This window comes from Doryrhamphus excisus, linkage group LG20, assembly GCF_037039965.1.
Source record: "Doryrhamphus excisus strain RoL-2023G ecotype Guam linkage group LG20, RoL_Dexc_Guam_v1.1, whole genome shotgun sequence".
NCBI lineage: Eukaryota > Metazoa > Chordata > Actinopteri > Syngnathiformes > Syngnathidae > Doryrhamphus > Doryrhamphus excisus.
Window position 1 is genome coordinate 6,852,808 of NC_136376.1, and position 14,163 is coordinate 6,866,970.

General features: G+C 40.5%; 2 protein-coding genes across 3 annotated transcripts; both read left to right on the forward strand.

Annotated features, from left to right (window-relative positions):
• Positions 1 to 1,682: 1,682 nt before the first annotated feature.
• lgalslb (lectin, galactoside-binding-like b) lies at positions 1,683 to 9,726 on the forward strand. 2 transcript variants are annotated; one of them, XM_058059084.2, is made up of 6 exons: positions 1,695 to 1,789; positions 1,990 to 2,608; positions 2,979 to 3,062; positions 3,149 to 3,237; positions 3,856 to 4,042; positions 6,601 to 9,726. In XM_058059084.2, the coding sequence occupies exons 2-6, from the start codon at positions 2,576 to 2,578 to the stop codon at positions 6,742 to 6,744; spliced, it is 537 nt and encodes a 178-aa protein (XP_057915067.2). In that variant the 5' UTR covers positions 1,695 to 1,789; positions 1,990 to 2,575; the 3' UTR covers positions 6,745 to 9,726. The 2 variants fall into 2 exon arrangements, with proteins under 2 accessions (XP_057915066.2, XP_057915067.2); XM_058059083.2 differs by having other exon boundaries at positions 1,683 to 2,608.
• A 201-nt stretch (positions 9,727 to 9,927) lies between these two features.
• On the forward strand, positions 9,928 to 12,127 carry ciao2b (cytosolic iron-sulfur assembly component 2B). Its single transcript, XM_078799397.1, has 5 exons — positions 9,928 to 10,148; positions 10,324 to 10,403; positions 11,279 to 11,404; positions 11,480 to 11,525; positions 11,590 to 12,127. The coding sequence occupies exons 1-5, from the start codon at positions 10,022 to 10,024 to the stop codon at positions 11,688 to 11,690; spliced, it is 480 nt and encodes a 159-aa protein (XP_078655523.1). The 5' UTR covers positions 9,928 to 10,021; the 3' UTR covers positions 11,691 to 12,127.
• Positions 12,128 to 14,163: the final 2,036 nt, after the last annotated feature.

The window sequence follows — 14,163 nt, forward strand, 5'->3', positions numbered from 1 at the left end:
ACTCAATTCAGCATGTTCTAAAAGGACTTGAATATTGCATGGTTATTGTACAGAATATTTACAGCAGTTTATATTATGGTTTATTGCATGGTTATTGTTCAATAACTGTGCAATAAACCATGCAATAACATACATTAAGTGCAGTAATAGTGTAATAAACCACAATATAATATGTTCCAAAGATTCAGTACGATAATCATGCAATAAACAAGTGCAATGACTGTAATGAACCATGATATAAACTGCTCCAAAAATTATGCCCAATAACCGCCCAATAACCATGCAATAAACGAGCGCAAGGACTGTAATAAACCATAATATAAACTGCTCGAAAAAGTATATAATAACCATGCAAAAATCGAGATGCAATGACTGTAATAAACTATAGTATAAACTGCTCCAATAATTCTGTACAATAAACGGCAATGACTGGAATAAACCATAGCATAAACTGCTTGAAAAAGTATATAATAACCATGCAATAAACAAGTGCAATGACTGTAATAAAGCATAATATAAACTGCTCGGAAAAGTATGTACAATAACAATGCAATAAACAATTGCAATGACTGTAACAATGCACAATATAAACTCCTCCAAAACTTCGCCAGCCTGAGCTTATTTTGTTATGTATGGAACCTGTTAACATAAATAGTATTTCTTTATCTTTTGAGGAAGGAAATGATGACTCTATTTTGGACAGTGTGAATATACATTTCATCACACATTGTTTGGTTTCTCATGCCGCTCAAGTCTACTTCTTTAGTTAATTACATAATACATTTGTTTAAATAAAATATGACCCCCAAAAAACATAATGTTTAATTATTTTGAGTGTGCTATTTGCTACCAGACATTGAACTGTAGTGTTGTCATGAAGTTTGGAAGCATAACTGCTCTGTTGTTATGCTGCTTTACACTTCTTTTATCTGTGGACTGTATTGTTTATTTGTGTGCTGTAAGAGGATAGGTTCTTTTATTGTACCTATACTGCACATATAAGGTATATATGAATAATTATTCATAGTTGTTCCAGTGTACTTCCTTTGTAGCTGTTGCACCAGTGTTTTGTCCTCCTGAAATGCCCAAGGAGAGATATCATCACAAGTACAAAATAAGTCAAAAAGAAGCTACATTTCATATGAGTGCAAAGAAATATCGTGGTGGAATTTTGATTGGGGGTTTTGTTTGTTGTCATGGGTAGCTGTGGGTCAATCTTGTGGGTCACCACAGTAGTTACAGTAAAGCATGTATGACAGGTGGCTGGAAGTTAGCTAGCTAACAAGCGTCAACAGTTTTGCTGCTCTGGCTGCTTTTTTTTAGACAACCATCCCCCAATTTATCGCTTTTCGACCACAAATCTGAAAATTAAATATATAAAATCGAAAAAGAACCGGTGTAATGCTAGGTTGCTGGTATATAAATCACCCCGGAACTATTGATGAGAGAATAGTTTGCCACCCGGAGGGGTGAGCGTGAGGGAAGGGGGCTCTGTTGTTGTTGTTATTCAGTGTGCTATTATGTCTCACAGAGTGAGCCGTGTGAGTTGATGTTCTGTAAAAGAATAAAATTCGCTCCTTAGTTCGACCGCCCGCCTCAGACTCCAGTTCTTCGGCACTTCACCGGCTACAAGCGTAGATGTTTTTAGACGTCACGGTCGCTTGGTGGTGACGTAGCCGGAAAACGTGACTCTCCCGCTAAAACTACAATGCGCAGCATCAAACACGAGGTAACGCCGAAAAGGCAAACATCATTCCACTGTCTAACAGCAATTATTTTCAACAATATAGTGAGTATTCCATCTACAGACCCACGACGCGATAATGACAGTACCTGCAACTGTATCGTTTTACACTGTATCACGTTTGAATGTCATATTACGATGAATTAACATACTGAGTATAAGATGACATCAAGCAGTCAACGTAATGAACTTTTATGTACAGTACAGCTATTCCGTTAACTTGTATTGGCATCTTATGTCCACAGGGAGGCGGAATTAATCAGTGCATACGCCAAAATGGAAAGGGGGCGGGACATAGCTGTCAATCAATTAGGTGGGGCACAGTGAGCGTCTCATTCATAGTTAGAAATTAATTATTTATACAGCGTGACACACAGTCCTGACAAGATTTCCCGACAACTTCTGGTTTCATCAATTAAACATTGCAAGATGGACACCTAAGTTCAATACGTGGAGTCGATTATAATTTAAAAATAAACCCTTACACACAAACACTCACAATACACAGGCATGTGGTCTTAATTGGTTGAAGTGCTGTGTGATTAGCCTTCTGCAACAGACGGGGATTAAACTGGGAGTGTGTAATTATGAATAAGCATACGTCAGCACATAAACACCCATCATCCGAGGCACAGCAGTGCAGAATGGGGATGCCCTCCTGCTAGGCCGCCCATTAGCAGCAAGCAGCAGAAGCAACACAAGCAGGAAGAAGAAGAAGCCTGACTCGACGAGGACTGCCACGACGCGGAGCACCCAAGCCGGCCGGCAGGGCAGCGCTTTACTCCCCCCCCTCCTCCCTTACTCCCTCCTCCAGGACAGGACAGCATCAAGATGGCGGTGCAGGCAGCAGAAAATGACGCGATTGTGAGTATTTATGCTGCTGCATGGCGGATTGTGTTGCTTTCTGTTTGTGCGTGTGTGTTTTTTTAACATGCTCCAGGCAGGCGAGTGTGTGTTGATGGATTCCAGTGCATGGTAGTGCGCACTGGGTTGGGCTTTTGTGCATGCAAGGCGGCTTCCTCTTTCATTCGCGACACATGTCGCGGTGAAATGTGCCTGCTCACCTGGGCCGGTGACCCAATTGGGCCGCGTGTTGTTGTGTGCAAGTACCGTGGGTAGAGAGATTCATCGCCTCGGTGCTGGTCATAGAACAAGAAGAGAACAAGAACAAGACATATTCAGTATAAATTTAAATCTGTTAAGCATTTAATTTGGGTTTTGCTTGGTTGTGTAGAACATGGAGGATGACCAGCTCAACGACTCGCTGGGGAACCCTGGCCTCATCTCACCTGACAAGGAGGATTTAGCACGTCTCCTGGTAGGAATAAAAGAACTGACACATTAAATGTAATTGTAACTATTTAGCCTGCATCCAAGTATGTGTGTGTTGTGCTTTTTGTGTAGACCGTGCCCTTCAGCGGACGCATCCGGGGTGGCATGAGGCCCGGGAAGAAGATCATAGTGATGGGCATTGTGGACCTGGAGCCGGACAGGTGAGATTGTCACATTTGCATCTTCTAGAGAGATAAAGCTTTTGTTCTGGAGGCCAAGTCTGACTTGCAGAGCCACCGCCCCCCCCAGGACTCACTGAATAATTTCGGTGGGCTGCCACATGAATGGTGGCTTCTTAAGTATGCAAAGACAGGGCGTTCCTTCTCAAGCTTGCCTGAGGGAGAGAGAGAGGGGGGGCTTGTCTGGGTGTGACTTGACCCTGCATGGAAAGTTTAACATGGAAGAAACCTCCCCATGACTTAATCGTGTTGGCTTGGCTACATGTCAGCAAATTGTATGAACAAAAGTAGTGGGACACATTCCTAATCAACTAATTTGGGCCAGCTCTGAGGTGTATGCTTCAAGAGCAGTTTGAATGCCTTTTGAGGTCATGTTTTAGATTTCACTGATTTTCCCAGTCGCAAATGCAACACAACCCCAATTCTGTCCCATTACTTTTGCCCATATACGGTTAAAGGCACAACCGTCTCATTTAGGCATGTGTGTAAACATAGCTGCAGGGCGGAGGAAACTACATGACTCCATTTGACTGATCATCCCAGATTAGCTTCTGGACTCGTGTCAAACATCTGGCAACTGTTCCCGCTTCCCTCCCTCAGCTTTGACGTGAGCTTGACCTGCGGACGGGACGTGGACAAGGAGGAGTCGGCATACGACGTGGCCCTCAAGCTCACCGCTCGCTTCTCGGATCGCCAGTTCCTGCGCAGTGCTCGCGTCGCAGGGAAATGGACCGAGGAGGAGGCGTCCACTGCCTACTTTCCCTTCATCCCAGATCAGCCTTTTAGGGTAAATGTTGAATTACCTCCACCAAGCATATCTGGTTGTTGGCCAGCTAGCAAGTTTACATAAAGCTGAATAAGCCATTTATTTTGGTGTAAATCTGGGTAACGGTATGGCTACTCATTATTAACTACTTAATCCCAGGTTGCATTGTTTTAAGGCATTCTGCCAAATGCTGTGCTACTTTGTGTGAGAAGTCAATGAGGTTTTGTTTGAATGCTGATCATGACCGGTTGTCCCATGTTTTGTTCTTTCGAACCATCCACATTCTGATCACACTGTGAGAACATGCTGTGGTTGTCGCACTAGCCCATTTACACCATACATAATTGTAGTCCCTGCAAAGCAACTGGACTACATAACCTTTGGATCCGCTACGCTATGTCCACATGTCTTGAGGTTTGTTGTCAGTTCTCTGCTGTTTGTTGCTGTACTTCAGGGATTATTGTCATTGTCATGGTGTAGATGGCGGGAGGTAACGGAAGTTAAAGGTCGGATGGTGAGAAGATCCTTGTTGGCACGCTCCCTGTGACGCCTTCCAACCAATGGAGCATTATTGTTTACTTCCAGCTAGCTTGTTTGCATACAGTATCTTTCAGAAAGGAGTACAAACATCACATGTTTGTCAAATGCAAAAACATAATACAGTAAGTACACAAGGATGTACTTTAAAGTAGTCTATGTACAGCTTGTATATCTACTGAAAACGAGTCAACAGTCATTATGGTCTTAATACCTGGCAATGCAAATAAGTAGCAAGATGACTGCCTTGCCTACAGTCAAGCATATTGGTCGTAGTGTGCATGAGTGTTGCTGGCACCTGGGGAGATGCGGTTCATTGAGAGGAGAGGCGAATTCCATTATGTACTGTGACGTTGTCACACAGAAACTGGGCCACATTGCAGCTTAAACACGCCTTCAAGATGAAGTGACTAGAACCAAGTATATCTCCGCCATCCATTTTCCTCAGCTTATCAGGACACAGTCTCAGTAGGAAAGCCAAGACTTCCCGGTCTCCATGAGATATTTCCAGGCCAGCTGTAAGACATAATCCCTCCAGTGTGTCCTAGGTCTAGGCAATCCACCCTTTTTCTGGCTGAGAACCACGGCCTCAGATTTGGATGTGCTGAGTCTCACCCTAAAAGCTTCACACACAGCTGCAAACCGCCCCAGTACACACTAAGGGTCATGGCTGGATGAGGCCATCAGGACTACATCCATGTTGCAAATATTCCTGCACTGCTCTACTAAGACATAAACAGGAAATGCCATGTCTCATTTCAAGGAGATGCAAACTGCTGTTTCTACAAGAAGGGAGCTGAAGATATGAGTGTGTATCAGCTGTACATATGCAGGATGTTTGTGTCATGTGACCTGAGGACTAAATTCACATTCTGCTCTAATAATTCAAGTGATGAGGCCATATGGTGCTAACCACATACCAAAATATTAACATCTTGACATATATATATATTTCATTAAAAACTGTAGGAATACTCTTTGTAAAGGCAGATTTTGTTAAATAAAGAGCTTAACAATTTAACCAAATGAGGATATGTTTGAGTCGACAACCATCAATTTATGGTTGCATAAAAATACAACAAATGCAATCTCACAGATATTTCCCTTCTTATGTAACAGCAGCTCACTCTGCTTAGTGCAGTCATGACAGTCGTGCCAGAAGCTGGGGGTTGCAGATTAAGGCCAATATGTTTCCTCATGAACGTCAGGACACGTGGTCAGATGTGTGACACGTTGTGTCTACTGACTTTGTCAAGGACGTGCTCAAAACCCAACTGAAATGTTTGCTCTGTTTTGAGTGAGGGTATTTGTATTTGCTCTGCTCACGGTCACTTTGTGTGGCTCTGACTGAGTCAACAAAGCGGTCTTGAGTTTGGGAAGGCTCTTAGAGCTGGAATCCTACTGATTTTCCTATCCAAGGTCAAATCCCTACATGGTCCTTGCCCACTTTCCACCAGTAACATTGACGTATTCCACTGGGATACACTGAATGAATGGTACGTTACACGCTATATGTTTTTGTCCACTTTTGCATTGGAATGCTTGAGAAAACTCACAAGATTATTATTACAAGGGTTATGCATTTTGTACAACCAGGCTGTGGTAGTTTTAAAGGGGACTTGTTATGGACTCCTATAGAGCAGCTACACACAATAACCCGCACAGGGAACATTTTAGATCTTCCAGAATATGCACCTATCCAGCTGTATTTCCTTTTAAACCCTTTGGGAGAGGGTAGGGGAAGCAGAGCTTGGGGTAGGGCAATGAGTGAAAAGCCACAGCCATAAGGAAGCCCGCTCCTTTGTGACATCACAAAGGAACAGTTTTACAACGCCCTCTGAAACTGAGTGTTTTGAGCCATCCCAAACTTCTTTTAAACCTCATTATATGAAACTTTGGCATCGTTTAACACAAGAATACAACATCCGAACTACATTTAGAGGGCAGAAGAGTGGAAAAAAGCATAATAGACCCCATTATAAAACATATTTTCCACACTGTGTTGTCATGGATTCCAATTGTCTCACTGTGCGTTTTTGCAGGTGGAGATCCACTGCGAACATCAAAGGTTCCGAATATTTGTGGATGGACACCAGCTCTTTGACTTTTACCACAAAGTAAAATCTTTGACGTCCATCGACACAGTGCGGATAGACGGAGACCTACAGATCACCAAGCTGGGCTAACTGCACACACCTGCGCTTTAAAGGTCACGTGTGTGTGTGTGTGTGGGTGGGTGCGCAGCAAGGACTCGAACACAAACACATTACGTGCACCACCATTCGCAACCCTTGGCTCCAATGAGAAGTTTTTTTTTTCTCTATTAACCTTTTTTTCTCAGGTTTTCTTTCTTCTGGCGTCACTTTTGTCAGATTTCACAACAACTTTAGACTTTTTGGGAAATGTGCATACAAACACTCTTGTGCTTAAGCAGGACCTCCGACAGTTTATTTGGTCTTTATCTACTCTCACAAGGGCAGAAATGTTTTTTATAAAAGTAGTTGTTTTTAGCTTTTGGATTTTATTGCACTAAAAGATGAGTCAAGCATTCCAGCCTGTTTCCCTTCTGTGCTGATGTCTTTCCCTCGCATCCCTTCAGGGATTTTCCCCTAGTTGTCACGGCAACACGCTGTCGTCTCATCGACCTAAATACCCACAATTAAGAATTATTCCATGTGGGCATGTAGGAGGAAGACGCACACTAACAAGAAGTAAAATTCTGCCCCTTGGGCATGAGAATTTTTTTTTTGTGTAAGAGATGCAACTTCTCATCACCTGGAGCGTCATCATTGGTGATTTAACTTATTTAGATGATTTTTAGGTACAAGAGCAAAATGACGAATATTTCTGAGGTGGCAATGGTCAAGTAGGAACGTTTCAGTGGTGTTGGTGTGGTAATTTGTGGCAGGATCACATTGATGGTATGTTTTGAATGTTCATGCTTTGGTGCGGATGAAGACGGGTGACGCCGATGCACACCGTGATTGCTAACTTAAAGGGGCCCTATCCTACATTTTCATCTTTTCAGACTTATGTATACATATGTTACAATTATATACTCTTGTTCTAAGTGATGCAGAAGTGCCATATCATGTAGTTGGTGTTTTTAAGGTATCCTGTACGTTTTTTATGCCACTCCTAGGTGTTTGTAAATGGTTGGTTGCGAGAACCTCATGAGCTTTCCACGAGATCAGACACTTCCTGTAGTGACCCACTGGCATCCCTTTTAAAAGCTCCTGAAATGAGCAGGATAGGGCCCCTTTAATATTAGTTTCAAGTATGTTTATGACCTCTTTGGAGCCATTCCGCTTCACTATTTGTCTGCTACTGGGCTTCTCCGTGTTTTTTTTGTTGTTGAAGAATCTGCAAAATGCCCCGTTTACACCTAATCCAGATCGAGGCAAATTTCAGACTTGAGTGGTTTGTGGATTGTGAATATATGTCTGGTTAAATAACCTTTTTGTGTTAATGTCTGCAGCTTCAGATGTTGATAGCGATTTGATCTATTTCATACATGCATACAAGGTTACTTACATTAATGTACATCACATACTGTATTTACAGTGTAATAATCCAACATGTCTAAAAAGAGGTAGGAAGAAGCAGCCCCAACTCCATTTCACATCATTTCCCAATACATCATTTATCACTTTTTGTAATTAGGATGTTGACAAACCATGTGCAAGTTTATTGGCTCTGTTAATGTCAAGTTTAAAAAGGCTAAAAAGTTCTGAAGCTGCAAGTGCCAAAGTGGTTTTCCTCCAATGCTGCTCAACGAAAGCATTTTACTAAGTCGGTGTATTAAGAAGATGCATTCACTTACAAGCATTTACAAAGAGATAACGTTCAGTGAGGGCTGTTTTTTCCCTCTTCGCCTGCTTCTTGTAGTCACACGCCAAAGTTTTTTTCCCCCACCCTTTGGAGGCAAACAGGAAACCAGCGTCCAGTGTGTTGCATCATTACTCCAGCAGAACAAAACGTGCTCTGTTGTAACCGTGCTGACTCTGGCCTGTTTTTTTGGATACACTGGGCTTTACTTGCTCTCCATTTCCAGCTACATTGTACTGTACTTACCCATAATGACACGTTGCTGTGCACCATTTTAAGAACCGTTTTCACTGGCATAGAAAAGAAGGGTTGGGTGTATAAATAATTGTAAATGCAAGTTAGTGTGTGTGGCTTTGCGGTGAAAATCAAAGTATAAATCTGGATTTTTTTTGCTCTTTGGAAGCTAGAAGTGGTGGTGTTTTTGTTACTGGTTCACATTAAAATGGCTATAAAGATCTAACGAATTAGTGTTTCTTATAAAATTGGCCCAATTTTTCATTTATTTGACTATGAAATGGTGGAAATGATTCACTGACATCGTTTGTTAAGGCATTGTTAGAGTTTCCACATGAACTTGACCTTATTTTTTGTCTTGTATAATTGTAAAATCACCACATGTACACTTTAACTGTCAATTCACACCCATTCAGGTAATATATTTCCAACTGCAGACCTTTTTAAGAGTGAATAAATGAATGTTATCCTCCTGATTGTAATTTGTTTATAAACAGCCAGCAGTTGAAATGTTGTTTTAGGCAATATTTCATACCTCGTCTCTATTAAATAGGTGTCACCTTTTTTTGTTAGACTTCTGTATGTGCTTTTGAACAATAGATCCCCTCTGTTTTGAATTAGGATGTGAGAAAAGCATTTTCTGCAGCAATCTGTTTTTGGGATACCCGAATGACTGAAGCGTTGCACTCCAACATGTCATTAAAATTTGTAGACTTCCTAGAAAGAGTTACGACTGTGCTGGAAAAAGAAGTTACAACTGATGATGTGTCCTCTTGAGTATTGTGTTGATGTACGATCTTGTTTTTATTTATTGCAGCATAACCAGCAAGTGTGTATGTGAGTATGTTTGTGATTTAACATGTTATATTGGTAGCACATTCATAACTTAAGTGTTTTAAATGGCAATGAAAGTGTTCTGGCATAAGTAAGAAAAGCTGCAGTCTTTGGTGTTTTTAACCACATAACCAACTGAAGTATCATTTTTCACCTAAAAAATATCCTGAAACTGATTTTAGACCCGTTTTGCGTCTCTTTCCTCGTCCCCGCTCCTGCTTTTGTAAAAACTGCTCATTTTGAATCCAATAAAATTCTCTTCTTGATACACGCCCTCTGTCACGTTTGAGTCGTCTTACTAAAAGCGCATTTTTCCACCACTATTTTTTTTGTTATTATAGTATGTGTAGTAGATTGACCTTAATTTGGAATATTTGTATACTGTAAAATGGAACATAAACATGAGTTTTATAAGTTTCTTCATACGCGCGTTGCATATTTTGGGCTCTGTCGCTTTCCGTGCTTACCGGAAGTGCGTTGTGTTTATCTATTTCACGAGCCACTGCCAGTGTGGCTAGTTACCAGTGCTGCTAGCTTAAGAGTATCTGAAACAAACAGTGCCACATAATGTCTGGTGGAACCCGTCTGGAAAACGCCAACCCAGTCATCTTCCAGCGGTCCGGCGAGAGGTTACAGACAGCCACCGACGAAGATGAAGACGTGTGTGACCCCATCGACGACAGGGAAATATTCGATATCCTTTTTTTAGAGACTGCCAATGTTTTCGCTAACATCTTTAGCATAGTTAGCTTTTTGACAATGCTGTATTTGACCACCTGGCTTCACAGCACATATATTTATCCATAACAGAGAGTGCCACTGTCCATGTTAGCCATAGTTTGCTGTTACGTGTCTTTAACTGATGCAACATTTGATCAGGTCCATCAACGACCCGGAACATCCGCTCTCCCTGGAAGAACTCAACGTGGTGGAGCAAGTCAGAGTCAAAGTAGGTTATTTTTTAAACTTACTTTATACTGCTCAATCCATTTGCAGTAATATACAAATTATTTGCCAAACAAAGTTTATTTTAGCTAGAGAAATCGCTGGAGACTAACATCCGGTAGAAGCAGCATACTATAGTCAGTAAATGTACAGTAAAAAAGCATTGTTAGAATGATACATAATAGTTTCTAAATATTCACCAGTTTTCTTCTGAGCTGAAGATATTTTATGAATCACTGCAGCTGATAATCAAAAACAGAAAAGCAATGAAAACCTTTCATGCATTGGAGAAGTTTCTAAAATCAATTCATATGAAGAACAAGCTTAAGTGACATGTTTTCTATTGTTTTTATTTTGTTGTTCTTATTTTCAAGCAATATCCCTCGCACATTTCTTTCTTTGTTATTTACTTTTTCTTATCTATGTTGATATTGTTCTGTAGAATTGCACTTTTATGTTCCTGTAATTCTGCTTATATTGTTATTGTTTTGTACAATTGAAGCAAACAAAAAAAACATAATAGTTTCTATAGAGGACACAGAAATCCTCTATACATTAAATCACAAGACATGTACTAATCTGGTGTGTATATTAACCCAATATTATTACTTGAACATCTGTACGCGCACACAATGATACTAGCCTTTCATTATGTGGAGTAAAACTATGGAATGCGTTAACCAAAAATGTAATAATATGAGCCAGTTTAAGAAGCATGTTATTTACAAGCTATATTAAAAGACCCATACTGTTTAACTGAGTCTGAATCGCATATTGTATTTAATTGCTTAGTTTAATTTAAACCATAATTGTGAAGTTTGCAGTCATGATAGGTAAGAATTAATTAATCAATCACCCTCCTGTGTCTGTCTCATCCAGGTGAATGATGCAGACAGCACCGTGGGTATTGAGTTCACTCCCACCATCCCCCACTGTAGCATGGCAACGCTCATTGGTCTGTCAATCAAGGTCAAGCTGCTGCGTTCGCTGCCGGACCGCTTCAAAGTGCGTATGCCTTGATGCGTCACAACTTTTGTGTTCCTGTGTGTGAGTGAGCGCTGTGTGTGTTTGCGCCTACAGATTGACGTGCAGATCACGCCGGGGACGCACGCCTCAGAGGAAGCAGGTAGGAAGGATTCAAGATGTGTGTCGTCACTGGGATATTTGATTCTCCATGCTTGTGTGTGCAGTGAACAAGCAACTGGCCGACAAAGAGCGAGTGGCGGCAGCTCTGGAGAACTCGTCTCTGCTGGAGGTGGTCAACCAGTGTTTGTCCTCCAGGAGCGTCTGAACAAGAAGCCTTCAGCTGTGTTTTCCGGCGTTGTGTTGACCTGAGGATGTGAATTGCTTGGCTGTGCAAGGCAGCTGTCAGCAGTGTGGGAAAAGTGAGACTTCTTGCTTGGTTTCCAGGTTTAAAACACACTGAGACACATTATTAGGTACACCTGCACCATGAAATGCCTTCACAATGACTTTTTATGCCAACACCATAAGACAAACTTTAGTATATTCTACAAATTCATATTTTATTTAATGAAAGATGTTTAATTTGTACTAAAATTGAAAAAATACATAATAATCTTAAAGTTTTTACACATCTGCACACAGTTGGGGCACACTGCATTAGTGGTCTGCAAGTGTACCTAATGGTGTGACTATATTTTACATATAGTCTGCTGAAATTTAACTGTTATGAAGTATTACATTAAAAAAAAAACATATTTAAGTATCCACCAATATAAGACTGCCTTTTTTCTTAAGTAGGCATTGGCATGTACAAAACATTGGAGTGTACTTTCACAGCTTTTAATGCAAACTCAATACTCAATGTTTTATAATACTGCGTCATGATAGTGTACCTGCTAACCAGTTCAATTCAATACATTTTCATATAATTATTTAACAAACCTTAAAGGATTTCACTCACTTACAGTTGGAAAAATCACATTAGCCCACTTATTCACGTAAAGGAAAAAAGGATGTAATGTGCGTAAACAACCACCAGGCGGCGTACTCGTAGCGTCGCTCATCGAATGAGACGGAATGTGGACTTTCCCTTATTTTTCTTTCCATCAGATTTAAAGGGGAAGCAATTTGGCCTCCGTCAGGAAGCTTCCATAAGTACCTAACATGGCAGACAGGCTCAGAGTGATGTAACTTCTTGCAAGGATGAAGATTCCTAATAATAATAGCAAGAAAATAACATTTAACAGACAGCCCACTGATTATGTAAAAAAATCACTTTGAACATTCCACAGTTATTTAACACCGTGTGACACCACGCATTTAAATGATTCAAGACGCTTGGAAGACATTCACAGCTCCCCCCCCCACTCTCCTCCTTTTTCCCCCCATAAAGGTCTACTGCATTTATATTGGCAGCAACAGCAGAGGTTAATCATGATGATTATAACATGTCGGAGAAAGGAGAGGACACATTTCAAGGGCAGCAAAAGTAACACATCAGTTAGTCGTTGCACTTTGTTGTTTCTCCTCAGGCAGAGCTAACCACATCTGGAAACATTGCATCAGTGAAAAATTAAGAGCTGTTTGCACAGGCAGCGCAGTGCCTACAGGAAGTGCAGGCCACCAGGAGGGTGTGGAGACCCTTTTTAAAGCAGCCCACCGAACAAAAATAACACAGCTAAATTACAATATGAGGTACTTTGCATCAAGAATCACAGTATTTTATGCTTGATGGCAGGGGTGTCCAAAGTCTGGTTCTGGGGAAATTTGTAGCCTGTGACATGTTTGGCGAAAGTGGAATGGGAAATGTACAGCTTGTTAGAAATGAGTATACACAACACTGCAGCAACAGAACCAATGTTGTAGCCTGGGTGTGTCCAAACCTTTCTATTGCAGGTCGCATACTGAAAAATTAAGGAATGCGGTTGCCACCTTTACCTTTTTTTAAACCAGTCATTGTAGATATGCAGTTCTTTTTTTTTTTTTAACTTTTTTTCTTGCCTTTATTCTCATAATATATTTACTTCATTATTTTAATATTACATATAATTATATTTTCTCAAAATTGCGACTTTATTAATCATATTCTCCCTTGCTAAAAATATATGTGTATATTCTAGTCTTTATATAATATTATTATAATAATATATAATATAATATCTAGTCTTTATATAATAGTAAATAATACTTACTAGGGATGTGCGATATGTCCCGATATAGGTATCAAAATGTGATATTTATAGGTTATCACATGGTTTCCGTTTTTTTCTTTTAATAGTGTGGCATTGTTGTCCTATTAATTTACTGGTTGTCCATTTTTAATTATTGTTTTTTTTAGGTTCTTGCTAAATGTTATTTTTATAACATGCCGAGGGCGGACCAGCCAGCATTGAAATCATTTGATGATTTGGGATGTTCTGTGTTACAAGAAATAACCACTCTTTGAAGTGAACACTGAAGGCCGCTCTTTGAAGTGAGCTGTCTTTTTTTTCTTCTTCTTCTTTTCCTGTTAACAACGCATGTGATTGGTCAAACTGTATGATGCCGTATGTGTCGGCACTGAGCAGAAGGTGGAGAAAGAAGAGGTTACTCACACATCACAGTTGTGAGCACACAAAGAAGAGCGAGCGAGAGCGAAAGAAAGTGGCTCCGGAATTAACTGAAAAGGTGAGGAAAATGAGCAACAGGACACAAAAGCTAAGGCGTGTAAATAGCTGGAAATTTACAAATAACACAATCAGATCGGACCTCTCTTGTCTAATTGAGATGGCTCTTTGTATTTTATCATTAGGTTTTTT